General features: G+C 43.5%; 1 protein-coding gene across 4 annotated transcripts in view; it reads left to right on the top strand.

The window, feature by feature from the left end:
* nav2a (neuron navigator 2a) overlaps window positions 1-20,207 on the top strand; it is a 566,581-nt gene that overhangs the window by 360,713 nt on the left and 185,661 nt on the right. For all 4 annotated transcript variants that reach the window (XM_059652190.1, XM_059652189.1, XM_059652188.1 and 1 more), the window contains one exon: window positions 3,935-4,057. In XM_059652190.1, coding sequence (XP_059508173.1) covers window positions 3,935-4,057 — 123 coding nt within the window. The remainder of the gene's footprint in view (window positions 1-3,934; window positions 4,058-20,207) is intronic.

The raw sequence follows: 20,207 nt of genomic DNA, 5'->3' as shown, positions 1-20,207 counted from the left end.
TGATTGGACCAGATTAACAGCCCCAGTCAGGAACTCATATTCTGTGAGGGCCACCTGGCTGACCTTGTTCAAATCACTTCAGTACTGGCATGTACAGAAATAAAAGCAGAAACTTCTGGAGAAGCACAGCAGGTCTGGTTGCATCTTTGAACAGAGAATCAAAGTTAATGTTTCAAGTTCCTATGACTCTTCTTCAGAACTGCCAAGTGCATTTTATTTGGGCATGTGCAGAAGATTGACTGGGGTCCTGACTCAGCACAATAGCTTGATCGCATGACTCAGGTTTCACCAAACCTCGATCAAGTACAATGTGAAAGAAGGAAAGATTTGCAGTTCTCCCTTCCATAACCTCAAGATGTCTCAAAAGTCTTTATAGTCAATGAAATACTTTGTACACTGTTATAATCTGGAGACTGTGCTAGCACACAGCCCAGTTCCACAAGTAGAAATGCAAAAATTCCTGGAAAGTACTTTTTTATTACATATGGGTTGAAGGATAAATAGTGGCAATTCTCTTTCTACTTGCCTAATATTATGCAGTTTTTTCATCTTCCTGAGAGGGCAAATGGTGTAATACCTCATCTGAAACATGCCATCTCTGACAGTGCAGCACTCTCCCAGTACTGCACAGAATGTCAGCATAAACACTGATATTCACACCTCTGCAGTAGGATTTGGATCTCCTTCTGATTCAGACTAGAATCCTACCCACTGAGTCATTCTGGCCACAACTGTCTAAATAATAGCAAACATTAAGAGTAACAAGATGCATCATGCTGGTTGGTCTCAGTCAAGGACAGCTTGGAATACCATAGAACATAGAACATAGAACAATACAGTGCAGAACAGGCCCTTTGGCCCTCGATGTTGCACCGACCCGTGAACTAATCTAAGCCCCTCCCCTTACACTATCCCATCATCATCCATATGCTTGTCGAAGGACTGTTTAAATGCCCCTAATGTGGCTGAGCTAACTACATTGGCAGGCAGGGCATTCCACGCCCTTACCACTCTCTGAGTAAAGAACCTGCCTCTGACATCTGTCTTAAATCTATCACCCCTCAATTTGTACCTATGCCCCCTTCTACAAGCTGAAGTCATCATTCTTGGAAAAAGACTTTCACTGTCCACCCTATCTAATCCTCTGATCATCTTGTATGTATTATGTTGATTATCTATACTTCCAACTCAGATCTCTACCCTGTCCAGTGTCCGTGTACATTGTGTGGTAACATGCCCAGAAATAGAATCTGTCTTTATATGAAGAAGGGCAAGTCCACAACAATTATGTACTAATGTCGTGTGAGCTATGACTCCTGACACCACTCACGCAATTAAAACATAAGATTCGTCATTCAAGTTCCATTCCAGGGCTCAAATACAAAAATCTGGGCTGGCTTTCATGTGCATTATTGAGAGAGAGCTGCATTGTTTTTTCTGTATTCATTTGTGGGATGTGGGCTTCGCTGGCTGGCTAGCGTTTATTGCCATCCCTATTTTCCCTTGAGAAGGTGGTGGTGATCTGTCTTCTTGAAACTGCTGTAGTCCGCATGCTGTGGGTTGAGCTACAATGCTATTAAGGAGGGAATTGCAGGATTTTGACCAAGCAACAGTAAAGGAGCGGCAATATATTTCCCAGCCAGGATGGTGTCTGCTTGGGGGAGAACCTGCAGATGGTGGTGTCCCTGTATGTCTGCTGCTCCACCATTCAATATCATCATGGCTGATCTCATCTCAGCCTCAGCTCCACTTTCCTGCCCAGTCACCATAACTCTTCAACCCATTACTCATTAAAAAATCCATTGATTGCCTCCTTAAATTTACTCAATGTTCTGCCATCCACCACAATCTGGAGGAGTGAATTTCATGGATTCACAGCCCTTTGAGAGAAGTAATTCTTCCTCATCTTGGGTTTTAAATCTGCTAGCCCTTATCCTCAAACTGAGACTTCTCATTCTAGATTGACCCAAATGAGGAAACTTCCTTTCTACATCTACTTTGTCAATCCCATTTAGCATCTTATATCAGTCAATTCAATCTCCTCTCATTCTTCTAAACTCCAGAGAGTATAGGCCTAAACTGCTCAGTCATTCTCCATAAGACAAAATGCTCATCTCTGGAATCTGCTCTGAACTGATCTGCCTGCACTGCTCGTAAACAAAGCTTTTCCCTGTACTTCGGTACAGGTGACAATAAATCAACCAATCAGTCAAAAATAAAAACTGAACAAACTGTGAGTGCTGTAATTCAGGAACCAAAACAATTTTGTTTTGAGAAGCTCAGCGAGTCTGGCAGCATCTGAGTTCTCCAGCAACATCTGTTTTTTGCTCCATAATCAATCAATAAATACAAGTGCATCCCTCCTCAAGAAAAGAGGCCAAAATTGTCCACATTGCTCCACCATTGCCAAATACAGTTTGCAGGACCACTTCCCTACTTTTGCACTCCATTCCTGTAGCAAGAAATGAAACAATTCACCTTCCTTTACCTGCTGTGCCTGAATACTGGTTTGCTGTGACTCATGCACAAGGATGCCTAGGTCCCTGTGCTCTGGAACCAGTGATGCAATCATTCTACCAAAGGCAATCTCAAAGCAACACATGATCAAATTGATGTTGCCTTTGCATTCACCCCCATTTCCGCATTCACTGTTCTCTTGGCAAATAATGGAGGATTTTAGTTTTGTTCCTATTAATGTAAGTCACAGGTGATTGCAGGTCAGAGAGAGTAAATTAGTTGGCTTAATTCAGGTTTAGTGTATCAGTTGTGCGAAGGAGCTCATAAATGAGACACGTTTTCATTTTTGGGTGATAATGGGAAATGCAGATGCTGTAGAATCCAAGATAACAAAGTGTGGAGCTGGATGAACACAGCAGGCCAAGCAGCATCTCAGGAGCACAAAAGCTGACGTTTCGGGCCTAGACCCTTCATCAGAGAGGATGAAGGGTCTAGGCCCGAAACGTCAGCTTTTGTGCTTCTGAGATGCTGCTTGGCCTGCTGTGTTCATCCAGCTCCACACTTTGTTATCTTACGTTTTCATTTTTGTTGTGTCTTCCCTCGCAACATCTTCTAAATGGCATAATGAGTCACTGAATAGATGGTTTGCAATCAGAGATACTTTTTAAAGGCTCGAGGTGGGGAGTGTGATTGAAGGTGAGGAAAGACAGAACACAGAGAGCAGCAGATAGGGTTATTGAGCAGGGAGCGATACAGGCATTAAAATCACTAACTGGGGCATCAGAAAAAAAACTTCAGAAATAAACAGAAAAAGTGGCCAAATAAAGTGGTAAATTAAACTGTGATTGTTCGATAAAGAACTTTGGAAGAGATTTGGTGAGGGAAACAATGCTGAGAAAACCGAATGAATGCCTGCAATAAGTTAGTGAACTGAAACATTGTCCCATCAAGTATTGTATGAAGAAATGTGAAGAATTTAAAATGTGTTGGGAGGAGATGAAATAAATAACAGATAAGCAGATGTGCAAAGGTCAGTAATGCCTACAAAATGTTAGTAACCTGTATGGAGAGTGGTATACATTAATAAGCTTCTTTTCCTGGTGTGGCTTGTTTCTGAGGTAGCTTCTTGAAATTAAGATTTGATACATTTTCCAGCTGCAAAGGGTGTGTAGCTAAAATTTGAGATCTTATCTTTTGTCCCTCCATCAATTGTGACAACCTGATGACATTGCGTCTGAACACGAAAGCTGAGGATCGTATTTTCACCATAAATTTCCAATGGAAGTATTGCAGTCCCATTTCAAAAGAAAGCAAAATACATGTGCCCTGCATCACATTGAGATTAATGGAATGTGGAGTCCTGCCAATTAATGATGTTCACAGCATGCCAAGATCCTACTCCAGGGGATTGACTTGGCTATACTGATCTGTTGCAGTTTATCACGGCTGAAAGCGGCATATTTCCTTTCTGTTGCAGATACATGACGGATGGTGGGTTGGGTCTTTACACACGTCGACTTAACCGCTTGCCAGATGGAATGGCTGCTGTTCGAGAGAACGTCCAGCGCAATGCATCTGTGGGGATGGGTGATGCAGACAGGTAGGAGCCTTGTTGTTTCAAGTTAGGACAGTGCTATCCACAGTTGCAGAAGGTCCTTAAGGAGTCAGCACTTCCAAGCTGAAATGTAACAAACTGAAATGTGCGAAGCGGGACACCAACCCTGAGCTGGTTGAAGCAAGGAAGTTTATTGTGGCTGTTTCGTCTGTCATTGTGTTCTCCTTTTGCTACGATTTGTTCTGTTCCATAATTGTGATTGAATGAACCTTAATTGCTTTCACTCTCTGTATAGACTAACGGCAGATACTTGAATAGAATTCAAGTGCAGATGAACAGCTATTGAATTGACAGGTGGAACAGACTAGAGGGGATGATAGGCCTTCTCAGCTCTGGGTGCAATGATCTGAGTCTGTTCCTATTGATATTTATGCCCACATTGAGCAGTTGATCTCGATGAGAACTAATTGCAAAGTAAAGAGTCACCATATTTTGATTAAAGTGCATGTACCTTGCATTGCTGTAAAGATTGTAGCCACGAATCACGTCATGATGTCTAAAATAGCCAGAGTTTAGGTGACAGTTCTGAATGAGTTAGAATGAGTTGTTGACACCCAAGCAGATTACACAGGCAGGTGTGAGCATGGAAAACCTATCTTAAAATTAAGATTTCCGACCTGGTGGTCAAACTGGTGAATCTGGTGAATTTATCTCATACCTGAGACTTGAGGGTCTGCCAACTGCAAAGAAATTAATGAAATAATGTAAAGTCAGTGAATTTCAAAGAGTACAATTTGCCAGGAGTTGTTTACACCTGCAGGGAGGAAGGCATTGGGACTGCACTGAAGAAAAAGACTATTCATTTGACGAGACCTTTTCTCTGTTGCAATGCAGTACATTACATGCCTTTCTTGTTAAAATATTTATATAAAGTGTTGTTTTAAGCAATACAAATCTCTCAAAGTCTATATTGTTGAAACAGTTGAGTTTCTAACTGATATGCTACACACAACAGGCCGGCAGACACTGTACTATGGGAAATGACCTTTCACAAGTGCCAGGAAAATGTCAATGTTTGTCTAATTTTTTGAATTGAGATCATATTGAGTTTGCAACTTTCCCACCTCCATGCCACCATCTACTGGTTTTGTATGGTGTAATCGATCCTTCAAAATCCATTAGTATCAATTACTGTTACAGCAATGCAGTAGAATTCAACACCTTTTCCCAGGAACTGCGGCTAGTTTAAGTAAGGAAGGAGCCCCTTCAGCTTTCATTTTCCAGTGGAAACAATGTCTATGGGGCTAAACTGTTGCTTCAGATAAGGAACACGTAAAGTTGCCATTGTCACACTCCCTTTTTAGAGAGAGACAAGTGGGTGATGGCACCACACCCGAGCTGAAGTAGGGAGATTGAGAAGGCGAGTCATAGAATCTCCACAGTGAGGAAAGAGGCTATTTGGCACATCAGGTCCACACTGACCCTCCAGAGAGCATCCCACACAGACCCAGCCACACATTGTCCCCATAACCCTGCATTTCCCACGGCTAGTCCACCTACCCTGCATATCCCTGGGCACCATGAATCAATTTGGCATGGCCAATCCATCCTAACTGCATATCTTTGGACTGTGGGAGGAAACCAGAGCACCTGAAGGAATCCCATGCAGACACAGGGAGAACGTACAAACTCCACACAGACAGTCAGCGGAGTTTGGAATTGAACTCAGGTCACGGTGCTAAACACTGAGTTCTTTGTGGTGACTAATGGACAAGGTGGATTCAACATTTCCTTTGATCTTGTCAAGTCACCCAGCCCAACCGGTAAAATTCCGGCCCACATTTTGGTGAAGTGATGTGCATCTTGGTATTTCACCCGTTCTGGGAAATAACTGTATGAGATGACCTGGCTTGCCCTGCACTGTGACTCTTCGCATAGCCAAAGAGCCATCAAAGATTTCGGCTTCATGAGGGCCAGGTGCAAGTCTCATATTGCAAGCAAAGCCAGAAGCCAATGGGAGGGGCTGGCAAAAGACTATAGCCCTGAACTCTTTCATGGTCATATGCATTTTTAAATTAAACTTCAGATCTGGCAATAAAGAAAGTTATTAAACTTATTTAATCAAATGTTTTATTAATGCACATATTCCAAGACTGATGCAGTCATTAATTCATCTCAGTGTGAAGTGTGACTGTGGATAACCTTAGATTTTTGGTGACATTTTGAAATGAAAGGATTATGAAGAAAGCAGAAACCGTGCAAGTTGAAAATTAATGAGATCATAGTGAAATGTAATAACATTATGGAACCCTTGGAAAGGAATTTTACTCTGAGTTTCTCAGTATTTGAAATAAGGGGTTTGATAATGATCCCATTCTGTTTTCTGGTGTACTGGATTGTTGCTTTGATTTCTTTAATCTCATCGGTCAGATATAAACTGCGTTGTATTTTCTGAAGGATGTCACTGATAAGTAAATCCACAAGCCTTGGATAATCATGAGCTGCTTCTAAATTGTGCCAAGACATGTGCTCATGGCATCAACTCCTGGTACACACATCCCCGTTTCTGACGTCAACTCAGTAAAGAAACTTGCTCACATTAGTTCAGGGCAATCCAGCACCTAGACAGATTTGTTCACCATTGCCTCTCTCAAGTAGCTTGTTGGAGTATGACAATTGATAGGATGTAGTTGTAAGACTTTCAGGTGTATGTGCATGTGAATGTGTCATAATGTTTGTGCACATCTGTGTGTGTTTTCCTGTCTCCCCACGTGTGCAAACATGTATTTTTGTGTGTGTGCACATACACGTGTGGATGTGTTTGTTGCAAGAGTCTGTGTGCACACATGTGTGTATGTGTGAGTGCATATGTGTGTGTATTTGTGCATGTGTACACGCGTGTGCACGTATATGTGTCTGCATACGTGTATGCCCATAGGGTGTGTGTGCACGCAGAGCAGTTATAACCTGCCTAGGACATCAGAACTCACTGGAGATTAGAGATGGAACCTGAAGCAATCCTGGTTTGGGCTTCAGCTGGAACACCATCAGGGAAAGGTGTCTTTACATCAAACAAATCGATTTCTCAGCTTGAAGCTGTAGACCTTTTGGATGATAGTTAAAAGAGATGGGGAAGGGGAATGTGGGAGTCTCTTGTGTCGCCTACACTTCGAATTAACTGTTGTTCAGGGATTTAATGGGGCTGCAGAATTCCAAGTTTAAGGGCATTTAAATGGCCATTGGATAAACATATGGAGGATAATGGAATAGTGTAAGTTAGATGGGCTTCAGTTTGGTTTCACAGGTCGGCACAACATCGAGGGCCGAAGGGCCTGTACTGCGCTGTAATGTCCTATGTTCTATGTTCTATGTTCCCTGGGACTGCGATTGACTGTTAACTCCCTCTGGGCAATTGGGGATGGGCAATAACTGACGCCCTACTTAATCACACCCCTGTGAATTAATGAAAAGAAAACTCTTCCTATCTACCCTGTCAAGTTCACTCAGAATCTTGTATGCACAATACCTCTCATTCTTCTATTTTCCATCAAGTACATGTCCAAAGAGGGGTAGGAGGCTTAGCATTAAGTAAAGTGAAGAGGTTTTAACCAGGTCCCTCAGCCTTCCAAATGTGGCACTGAGTGCATTTGAATGGTGCCAACCACTTCTGCTCTTGAAAGTCTGTGATGAAAACTGAAGATGGCAATGCCTCGACTCGTCACAACTCTGCCCAATTAAATGACCATGCCACCTAACTGACCTTGGGAAGGGCATACATTCCACCCTCTGTGTGGATCATCTGAACATTCAGACACTGCAATCTCAACATCAATGCACAGTGCGATATATTTAACCTTAACACTATCTCTCAATGCTGCCAGCAGCAATATCGAACCTAAACTGACTCCCGGGTCAGTTGGCGTAAGACCAGTCTTTCAGAGTGGACCCTGTCTGTGGCATCCTGTTGCAAAATTAGAAGTCACACCACACCAACAGGTTTAGTTGAAATCACTCAAGCTCTCAGAGCACAGCCCCTTTGTCAGGCACAATGAGAGAGCAGGACACATAGACACAGGTTTATAGGCAGAGAGATCAAGGGCAGAGAGATCAAAAGATCATGGAACTGGTGGAGGTGAACTATCAGATGGTAAGGCTCTGCTGGTGACCAAGAGTGTTAAACAGTGAGTAAAGTGTCAACAGCTACATAACCAGCGAAAGGATGATTTATGATAACAAGGTGTAGAGCTGGATGAACACAGCAGGTCAAGCAGCATCAGAGGAGCAGGAAGGCTGATGTGTTGGGCCTAGACCCTTCTTCAGAAATGGCCTGAAATGTCAGCTTTTCTTGCTGTTCTGATGCTGCTTGCCCTGCTGTGCTCATCCAGCCCCACACCTTGTTACCTCGGGTTTTCCAGTATCTGCAGTTCCTACTATCTCTGAAAGGATGATTTATGATCTGATTAAGTGAGACAAAGAGATAATAGCAAAAAAATAAAAATAAGGTGGTGCTGGAGACACTGAATGATGAGAATCTCATGCCAAATTCAAAACTGTACAGACTAATTAAGGTCGAGAGATCATAACAATTTATCAAGAAGCTGGTGTCAAAACAGGACAGTAAAGAAGATTTTACAGATACAGAGCAGTGAGGTGAGGTCTCATGTAGCATGACATGAACCCAAGATCATAGTTGAGGCTGTCTTCATGGGTATGAGCTTGGCTATCAGTTTCTGCTCAGTGATTCTGCGTTGTTGTGTATCTCGAAGGCCGCATTGGAGGCCAGTCAGGGGCTGAATGTCCTTGACCGCTGAAGTGTCCCCTCACTGGGAGGGAACATTCCTATCTGAAGGTTGTTGCACAGTGTCCATTCATGCATGGACGGCTGCTGCCCTTGGTTCAGTGTGTTTGGCCAAGCCATCAGGAGATGTGTTCGCACCAGATTCATTAACCGTACTCACAAGGTAGCACAGAACATCACCCAAGAGCAACACAACACTATCAGTGCTCTCAAGACTAATAGTGACATTATCACCAAGCCAGCAGACAAAGAAGAAGCCATCACCATACAGGTTAGACTACTACAATGAAATATACAGGCAACTGAACAATCGGAGAACAGTTAGCTGCTGATCCAACCATGAATCACACCTGTCAACTCAACAGACTGATCAAGACTTTTGATCCAGACCTTCAGAGTACCCTACACACTCTTATCCTCCGTGGTTCTCATGTGGAGGACTTCTACGACATTCTGAAGGCACACAAAGCCAACACACCTGGACATCCCATCGTATCAGGCAGTGGGACCCTGTGTGAGAACCTCTCTGGCTATGTCGAGGGCTTCTTAAAACCCATTGTACAAGGCAGCCCCAGTTTCAGTCATGACCCTAGAGATTTCTTACGGAAACTCAGCACCCATGGACCACTCGAATCAGGAACATTCCTCATCACAATGGATGGCTCTGTACACCAGCATCGCCCATGATGACAGCATCATTGCAACAGCCTCAGTACTCAATACCAGCGACTGCCAATTTCCAGACGCCATCCTACAACTCATCTCGACCACAATGTCTTCACTTCTGACAACTGGTTCTTCATCCAGACACGCAGAACAGCATAAGTTTGAACCAGACTTCTTTGCTGCACAGAAGGTCCAACCAGTGCTATACACCAGATACATTGACAATATTTTCTTCCTTTGCACTCATGGCGAGGAATCACTGAAACAGCTACATAATGATATCAACAAGTTTCATCCCACCATCAGACTTACCATGGACTACACTTTGGAATCCGTCTCATTCTTGGATACGTGCATCTCCGTCAAGGACGGACAGCTCAGTACGTCACTGCATTGCAAGCCCACTGATAACCTCACAATGCTGCACTTTGCCAGCTTCCACCCTAAACGTCTTGAAAAAGCCATCCCCTGTGGACAAGCCCTGTACATACACAGGATCTGCTCAGATGAGGGGGAACATGATGGACACCTGAAAGTTTTGAAGGGCACTCTCCTAAGAATGGGATAGGATGTTTAACTCATTGAACGCCAGTTCCAACGTGTCACAGTGAAAAACCACAGTGACCTGCTCGGAAGACTGACACAGGATTCGACCGATAGAGTTCCCTTCATCATCCAGTACTTCCCCAGAGCAGAGAGACTACACCATGTTCTTTGCAGCATTCAGCATTTCATCGATGATGATGAGCATCTCACCATGATTTTCCGCATGCCTCCACCTCTCACCTTCAAACAACCGCCAAACCTTAAAAAGACCATCGTTTGCAGTAAGCTACCCAGCCTTCAGGACAACATCGACCACAACACTATGCCACTCTATCATCCTAATCTCTGTAAGACATGTCAGATCATTGACATGGACACTGCGGTCACACATGGGAACACTGCCCGCTGCACGCGCAGCAGATACTCATGTGACTCGGCCAACGTTGTCTATCTCATACGCTGCAGACGAGGATGTCCCGAGGCATGGTATATTGGCGAGACCATGCAGACGCTCTGACAACAGAGGATTGGACACCGCGCAACTATCGCCAAATGGGGATGTTGCCTCCGAGTTGGGGAACACTTCAGCGGTCAAGGCCGTCCAGCTTCTGATCTTTGGGCAAGCATCCTCCGAAGCAGACTTCGAGATACACAACAACGCAGAATCGCCAAGCAGAGACTAATAGCCAAGTTCCATACCCACAAAGACAGCCTCAACTGTGATTTTGGGTTCATGTCATGCTACATGTGACCCCACCTCACTGCTCTGTATCTATAAAATCTTCCTTACTGTCCTGTTTGACACCATCACCTTGATAAATTGTTATGATCTCTTGACCTTAAATAGTTTGTAGAGTTTTGAATTTGACATGTGATTCCAGTTATTTAGTGTCTCCAGAACCACCTTATTTTTTAATTGTTTGTAATTATCTTTCCATCTCACTTAATCGGATCATAAGTCGTCCTTTCACTGGTTATGTAGCTGTTGACACTTTGCTCACTGTTTAACACTCTTGGTCACCAGTAGAGACTTACCATCTGATAGTTCATTCCCACCAGCTCTATGATCTTTTGATCTCTCTGCCCTTGATCTCTCTGCCTATAAACCTGTGTCTGTGTGTCCTGCTCTCTCATTGCACCTGACGAAGGGCCTGTGCTGTGAAAACTTGTGTGATTTCAAATAAACCTGTCGGACTATAATTTGGTGTTGTGTAACTTTGTCCACCTCAGGCCAATATTGGCACCTCCACATCGTGGCTTCCTGTTACATTTACACCAGTGCAACACTGGTGTGAAGTGCTACATCTATTTGTAGTGTGTATCCCACTGCCTCCTTCCAAAGCCTAACTGTTGCACCAATTGACTTGCTGATCCCCCTGTAATACTAACGCCTGTAACCCTTCTGGTAGCCTGGGCACCGTTTAAGCTGCTTGATTATTTTTCAGAAGACAGATCGGTGCCAGTAAAATAAACCTGCAACAAGATGAAATGCTCATAACTTAAATTAAAGAGGGATTTGTCATGCTCTAACATTTATATAGCCAGATATATTCCTTTTGGTTTTCAGTTGTACTTTGGACCTGCCTTTTAGTTACCCTGGAGCTGAAGTGATTAGCCTGTTTTTGAACTGGTTTTGCTTAATCAGCTGGAGGCAGGAAGCACTCTTTGATCACTCCACGTGTGCCTGATACTGTTCTCACTTGATGTGCATAATCGTATCTGTAATATAGATCACTGAACAGTTAAACCATTTCATATCCCTTTAGCTCACCCTGGGTGAGGTCAGTGCAGAGCTGTCTGGGAGCCAAGGACCTCCCCTGTCTGTGTAACACACCCAACACTGCTTTTCAAAACCCAAACCATCAGCAGAGCTTTTGCTGTTCGCTTCAGGCCATGTCCAAAAGTCCCTATTGGAGCCAGGAACTTTCAAACAAGTCCCAAAGGTGTTTCAGAGATGGTTCAATAAATTCTCACTCAAAATATGATAGCAACATTTTAGAGGCAAGGCAGGGAGTATGGGGATATAGACCATGTGCAGGGCGAATTCCCTACCCAGTTTTCCTCTCCACCAATAATATCAATGTTTTATGTCTATGTCTCTGCATGTATGTGTCATGGGGATGTTGAAAGGAGGTTAGACTCTGAACTCATAGAGTCATATGTTGACATGCATAGTATTACTTATCCACATCTAGAATTTATTTATTTGTCATAAATAGTAATCCTTGTTAAGTTCAGGAACCTGTTGCGTGCTTTCAGTCAACATGGGTCTATCAGACAGATAAATTGCGGACTTTGATAAAATCTTTAACTTTGTGGCAACTCCAGAAATAGTGGGGCTTGAGTTCCAGTGTTACTCCAGTGAGACCTGATAGAATGTTGATTTTAGACAGTAGCTTTTGTTTCAAATTGTCTTCAGCACATTCCCGGAGGAGTTGCTTATGATTATTATAATGTGGTTTGCTGTCAAGAGTTCATTACTTGCTTCCAGCTTCTATGTACTTTTTTTTCACACATTTAGCTCTATTAGCATAATATTCAGACCTTACAAGTTTCAGCCTCCCTCCAGCATCTCAGCAGAGTGAGTGAGACAGAATTAATTTAATGGTTGAAGGACAGGTTAATGGAATCATCGGAACTCGCAGCTGGGCTCACTTATTACACAAATGACAAAAGCCTTCATTCCTAACTTTTTTCTTATTTCAACCCAGTGACTCATGATTGAAGTTCACAAAGTAAATTTAAATACTGCTTTAATTGACCTTTTCAGGCACACAATTTCAGAGCAGGAAGGACTTGATGCTGGACCTCCTGGTTTGGGGGTAGAAATATTACCACTACTCAATCAGAACCTAAAATCACAAACCACCCTAACATTCGGTGCCTTAATCATCGATTACCACTGTTTTAATTTGTTTCTTATTTACTGAGTATAGTTTTTAACTCTGAGGAAACGTTCGCAGTATAATCAAAATAGTTAATTATAAAACACAACACGCACAATGTGTTTGCTGAAATTAAACATTTAAAAATACAACAAGTATTTCAGGAAATAAAGGGGATTACTATTGCAAAGCTGTCTGTACTGGGCAGCTCCATGTTTGAAACTGCCAAGAAAAACATCGTAATTGCAAATAGGGAAATAGCTTAGTGATTGTTTTAGATAAATTTGGAATAGCTTCAGAATCAACAGGAATTCAAATGTCTCCTTTATGAGTTACTAACTTATAAGGAATATGATGATGGAACTCATAGAATCCCTACAGTGTGGAAACAGGCCCTTCAGCCCAACAAGCCTACACTGACCGTCAGAGTGTCCCACCCAGGCCCATTACCCTGTAACCTAAACATCCCTGAGCACTGCGAGCAATTTAGCATGGCCAATCCACCTAGCCTGCACATCTTTCAACTGTGGGAGGAAACCAGAGCATCTGGAGGAAACCCAATCAGACACGGGGAGAATGTACAAACTCCACATGGACAGTCACCTGAGGCTGGAATTGAACCCACCTCCCTGATGCGGTGAGGTAGCAGTGCTAACCACTGAGCCACTGTGTTACCCTGAATGATGTGTTACGTTTTGAGATAAAACCTATGTGATGAATATCATGGTTGGACTTTACTGGCCTGGGTCGGGGCGAGGTGCAAAAACAAAGAGTCCTTTTATAATTGCATGGTCCTGTGTTATGCCTGATCTTCACTTACCCTTATACCACGGACAGCCAATTGTACCAGATGTGGGTTGGAAAATGGATGAATAGCTAACGGTTCAGCAATGCCCAGGATCCCAAAGTCACTGAACAAACCATTGCTAGGAATTTTGCTGCATTTTTTCTGACCTTGTAAACATCATAGAAGCTCACAGTGTGCAACAGATGGATTGTGGGCAAGCTATGAGGCGGTACTTCGGAACCAGTCAGCAAGCTGTGACTTATCTTCACATTTGGAGTCACTTCAGACTGTGGAAAGGAAGGGTAATTGTACAGATGGCACATTGGCTCAGAGGTTCGTGTTGCAGCCTCACAGTTCCAGGGACCTGGGCTTGATTCCTCCCTCTGGCGACTTTGTGGAGTTTGCACGTTCTGCCCATGTCTGCGTGGGTTTCGTGCTGTCTCTGGTTTCTTCCCACTGTCTAAAGGTGTGCAGGTTAGGTGGATTAACCATGCTAAATGTGGAGACTATTTGGGTTAGCTATTGGAAATGCAAGATTAACAGGGATATGGTTGGGGGACTGCCCTTCAGAGGCTCGGTGTGGACTCAGTGGGCTGAATGGCCTGCTACCTCATTGTAAGGATTCTATGATTCAATTGTGTGATAATAGCTACAGTGCATTAGTGTCAGAGGCTATGTTAAAATGGAACTGTAATTTGATAGAGAAAGACATGGGCATAACTTTTCCATATTAATAAAGATTTCTAGTTTGCACTGATATTGTGTTAAGATGCAGGCTGCCAGTGATAGTTATGCACAGAGTGGGGCTAAAGTGAAGTATCATTAGTGGAAGGGAATCTCCCAAGTCTGTAGCACCCACTGGAGGCAAGCATGGGTTTTTCAGTTGGTCATCACAAGGGAAGTTTCATTTCCGCATGACGGTCAGTGCCTTCAAACATTGACTGTTCAGGGGAGGTGGAGAGTGGCCCAGATGTGTACATGCAGACACAGCAAGCAGCTGTGCAGTGACCAGGGGAGCTCCAGCGTGTTGCAGTAACCAGTGTGTGTGGACAAGAAAAGTAGATGGGCAAGAGGCTGAAAAAGGTTCTGCCTAGCCCCACGTTGCATGGTAGTGGCTCAGCCATGAATGATTGGTTGGTTAATGCTCTGGTGCATTAGATAGCCATAGCCTAGGCTCATGAGCCCTACTGGTACCCAGGATATTCACCTCTGTCATCAGCTATTAGCAGATTTGTCATCATGCTCAGAGGGAAGCAGGATGTATTTTTACCGGGAGAAAGCCCATTGAGAAGATCTCCCATTGCCGTCAACCTGTCCCTACTGCTCTGCGTCCATTCCTGTGGCTCAGTTCCTGACAATGAGGTAAAGTACTGTGATTTCTGCCCACCCATCGCTCCAGAGAACTCATGAATAAGATCATGCCATAGTCTGTCCTACCTTATCAATCAGATAATTATCTCAAAATATTTCAGTTGGATTGTACCTTTATCTATACTTGGGAATGCAAAATTATGTTTCGAATTTAACTCTTTCGAGCAAATCTATCCTTGACCCAAACCAAGACCAAACATTTTGTTTTAAGTGTCAGTGTATCGATTCAATGCACTCCATTAAGCATGGTCTAGTTAGAGTTTTATACATGGCAGCAAAAAGTCTGCCTCTTTGTATAGCATCCCCCGTGAGATGAGGACTGAGAAACAACGGGTGAAATGTTATTAGGGGTGGACAGGAGTGTGAAGTGATGACATCAGCTGTAATGTCACTGCATGAAGGAGTAGGTCAAGGGCCTGAGTGGCCAAGTCCTGCTCCCAATTCAGGTGTAGGTTTGTATTTAGCATTTCATTTTTTTTTCTGTTCCTGTCCCGTCCTGATTTGCTGTGGAAGTTGAGAATTTGGTCAATGTTTAACGTATGACCAACAGGGTGTTCCAAACCTTGGGATACAGGAAAGCAACCCACTCTGATCAAATCCTCAACTTCCACAGCGGCCACCGCAGCCTCCACAAACAAAGCTGTGTTAGGACACTATTTAAAACGGCCACCATACGCAGCAACACGCCAGAACTACACAGGAAAGACAAAGAGCACCTATACAAAATCTTCGCTGTGAATGGATATCCCCGCAACTTCATCCACAGGTGCCTACATGACAGACAACAACAGGAGGACACAGTACGCTCTAACACACTGGCCACACTGCCCTACATCAAGACATAGCAGAACTGACAACGAGACTCCTACGACCACTAGGAATCATTGTCACAAACCCACAGCCACTCTATGAAAAACACTCACAAGGATTAAAGACATCATTTCCATAACATGCAGAACTGATGTAGTTTACAAAATACCATGCAACAACTGGCACAAGCATTACATTGGACAGACAGGAAGGAAAATTGGCTTCCGAATACATGAATACCAACCAGCAGCAAAACGATACGACAAACTTTTGTTAATATCAGTACACTCGTACAATGAAGGCCATCAGTTTAACTGGGACAAAGTAACCATAGTAGCCCAAGACAAACATAGACATGCATGGGAATTCCTAGAGGCATGTTTCTCAACTGATGTTGCAATCGACAAACATATAGAATTGAATCCCATATACAAACCCATTCAGATCACAATCAGAAATGACAGTGCTCACTACAATGGACTGGACAGTATAAATTCCAAGCGGAGTATTGCTTCATCGGAGGTTCCACTGATGATGTTACCTAGCATGGTCACCAAACATCTGAACGAGAACAAGCCAGTTCAGGGAGTAAGTCAACATCCTCACCCACAACCCGAGCTATAAATCTTTGCTAAAACCCTAAATATAGGTCGGTTCATCTGACTTCAGCCGTTGGTAAGATTTCAGAGTCCATTAGGAAAGATGTGATTGCAAAGATCTTGGAAGTGCGTAGTAAAATAGGGCTGAATCAGCATGGCTTTGTCAAGGGGAGGTCATGCCTGACCAATCTATTTGAACTCTTTAAGGATGTAATGAGCAATTAGACAAAGGAGAGCCAGTGGACAGAATCTGTTTGCATTTTCAGAAGGCCTGTGACAAGATGCTGCACAGGAGGCTGCTAAATAAAAAAAGAGCCCATGATGTTAGGGCCAAGGTACTGGCATGAATAGAGAATTGACTGACTGCAGAAAGCAGAGAGTGGGGATAAAGGGATTTTTTTCAGGATGGGAGCCAATGACTAGGGGAGTTCTTCGGGGGTCCATATTGGGACCACAACTATTTGCATTATAAATGATCTTTACGAAGGAACTGAGGGCATTATATCAACAAAAAAATGAAATCACACAGACCACCTGACAATGACCGTGGCACATGAAAAGACCATGACAGACGCAGCCCTGTCAACCCTGCAAAATCCTTCTTACTAATATCTGGAAATTAGTGCTAAAATTGGAGGAGCTTGACACAGACTAGTCAAGCAACAGCCTGACATAGCCATGCTCATGGACTCATACCTTACAGACAGCATCTCAGACACCGCCATCACCATGTCTGGATATGCCCTGTCCCAAAGTGGTATTCAGTTAGGAGGGAGTTACCCTGGGAGTCCTCAACATTGACTCCAGACCCCACGAAGTCCCGTGGCTTCAGGTTAAACATGAGCAAGGGAACCTCCTGCTGATTACCACATACCATCCTCCGTCAGCTATGAATCAATACTCTTCCATTTTGAACAACACGTGGAGGAAGCATTGAGGGTGACAAAGGCACAAAATATACTCCAGGTGGGGTTTTTGATGACAACCACCAGAAGTGTTCATCAGCAGCACTACTGATCAATCTGGTTGCATGCTAAAGATCACAGCTGTTAGGCTGGTTGGGAAGAAATGAAAGGGAAAAACATACTTGACCTTATCCTTACCAATCTGCCAGCTGCAGTTGCATCTGTCCTTGACAGTATTAGTAAGCATGACCATCGCACAGTCCTTGTGGAGACGAAATCTCGCCTTCACATTGTGAACAACCTTTATCGTGTTGTGTGGCACTATCACGTGCTAAATGGGACAGACTTTGCACAGGTCTAGCAACTCGAGACTGGACATCCAGAGGCGCTGTGGGCCATCAACAGCAGTGAACTGTACTCCAACACAATCTGTAACTTCATGGCCCAGCATATCCCCCACTCAATCATTACCATCAAACCAGGGGATCAACTCTGGTTCGATGGAGAGCACAGGAGGGCATGCCAAGAGCAGCACCAGGCATACCTGAAGATGAGGTATCAACCTGGTGAAGCCACCAAATAAGACTACCTGCATGCCAGACAGCATAAGCAACAAGTAATAGTCAGAGCGAAGTGATCCTACAACCAGCAGATCAGATTTAAGATCTGCAGTTCTGCCATATCAAGTTGTGAATGGTGATAGACAATTAAGATCCTTAGACTGCCCCTTCCAAACCTATGACCATTTTCATCTGGAAGTACAAGGGCAGCAAATACATGGGAACACCATCTTCTGCAACTGCCCCTCCAAGCCAATCACCATCCTGACAAGGAAATATGTCGCTGTTCCTTCACTGTCACTGGATCAACATTCTGGAATTCCCTCCCTCAGGGCATTGTGGGTCAACCTGCAACCTATGGACTGCTGCAGTTCAAGAAGGCAGCTCACCAGTGCCTTTGCGAGGGCACCTAGGGACAGGCAATAAATGCTGGTCAGTCAGTGATGCCCACGTTGCATGAATGAATAAAAAAGATGTGAATGATCCCATGGCACTGTCTAGGGGATCACATGAGCTTTCCTTGATGTCCTGGTCACCATCACTGAAATGGAATACTTAGTCATGATCACTTTGTGTGGGAGTGTGCAGAGCTTTGCTATGTGTTGTGTGTTGTACTCTGTATCAGTGACTATGCACTACAAATGGGGGTCATTTAGCCCAGTCGGCTGGACAGTTGGTTTGCATTGCAGTGTGGTGCCAACAGGGTGGGTAATTTCTGCACCAGTTGAGGTTCCCATGAAGGATTGTCTTTCTGAACTTTCTCCCTCACCGTAGGCATGGTGACCTTCAGGTTAAACTGCCACCAACCATCTCTCTATCGACAGAGCAGCCCTATGATCAATACCATTACACTTGAAGTCTACCTTGTGTGTTGGAAAGAGCTTCGAGGATATTGTGAGGTGGTTATAAATGTATTCATTCTTACTTTCTTTCTTTTTCTTTCTACTTTTTCTCCCTGAAAAGGCTGGGCAGCTCAGGATGGACAGTAAATGCAGGCCCAGCCAGCAACATTCCCACCTGTTAGTGAAAATAAAAATAAATGACTGAGTGTCAATTGTTTGGGGCAAAGAGAGTTCCAAATTGCTTTTGTGCTGTGTATGAATGAATGCTTCCTAACAGTACTGTAAATGAGGTGAGCAATTCAAGGACACATGCACGCAGATGCAAACACACACACACACACACACACACACACATGTGCAAACACATACAGACAAAACACACACGTAAAACATGCACACACGCACACAACACACACAAACACGTGCACACAAATACACTCAAAACACACAAGCATGCACAAAACACACAGACATGCACACACACTTTCTCACACACACACATACACATACACACACACACAAACACACACACACACACACACACACATATCTCTCTCTCACTCACTCTAAATACTATCCAATTGAATTCTTTATTTGTCTAAAATACTTCAGTTGAATTATCCCTTCTCTTTATACATTCAAGCATTTCCAAAACTGTTGATATAATTTAACTCTTTTAGCATGGATATTTTACTGAAAAATTTACACAGGATCCTTTCCAAGGCCAAGATTTCCCTCTTCGAAGGCAGTGCTGAGTGCAGTACTGGAAATGTGACTTAATTGGAGTTTTACACATCTGCAGCATAACTTAACACCCTTTGTGTTGTAACTCTCTTGAGATTTAGGTAACATTGCATGAGCTTTTTAATTTTTTTTGTACCTGTCCACTCGTGTTTAGCTAGTAGACAGATTGCTGGTCTCTCAGGGAATCATGGGATATGGGGAGCAGACAGCAAAGTGGAGTTGAGGTTAAAGATCGCCCATGACTGTATAGAATGGTGGACCAGATCCAGAAGGCCATCTGTTCCACTCTGCTCTTAATTCATGTGTTCTGTATTTGGATCTTGATGCATAATTTCAAGTTTCAAACCGGACAGTAAAAACTCTGATCTTTCTACCACCCTGGAGGTACATCTCCCTGCCAATAGCGCTGCTGCAGTATCTCACCTTAGTTTATTTCTTTGCTGCAGATTGAGACAAACCCCGCTTGCAGCAAACGACCATTTCCCGTTTTAAAAAATTGACCTTTAACCACAAACAATAACGCGGAATTGATGTTTTATGTAAAAAGAATGAACACCTTTACAAAATGTTGACCGAGTTACAACTCGACCAGTTGTGGTCTTGTGAGTTTTTATGTATATTCGTATCTTCATTTGTGGGATGTGAGCGTCATTGGCTGGCCAGCATTTCTTGCCCATCCCTA

Source organism: Stegostoma tigrinum, chromosome 17 (assembly GCF_030684315.1).
Source record: "Stegostoma tigrinum isolate sSteTig4 chromosome 17, sSteTig4.hap1, whole genome shotgun sequence".
In the NCBI taxonomy this organism is placed as follows: Eukaryota; Metazoa; Chordata; class Chondrichthyes; order Orectolobiformes; family Stegostomatidae; genus Stegostoma; species Stegostoma tigrinum.
This window is presented reverse-complemented; position numbering and strand designations above follow the sequence as displayed.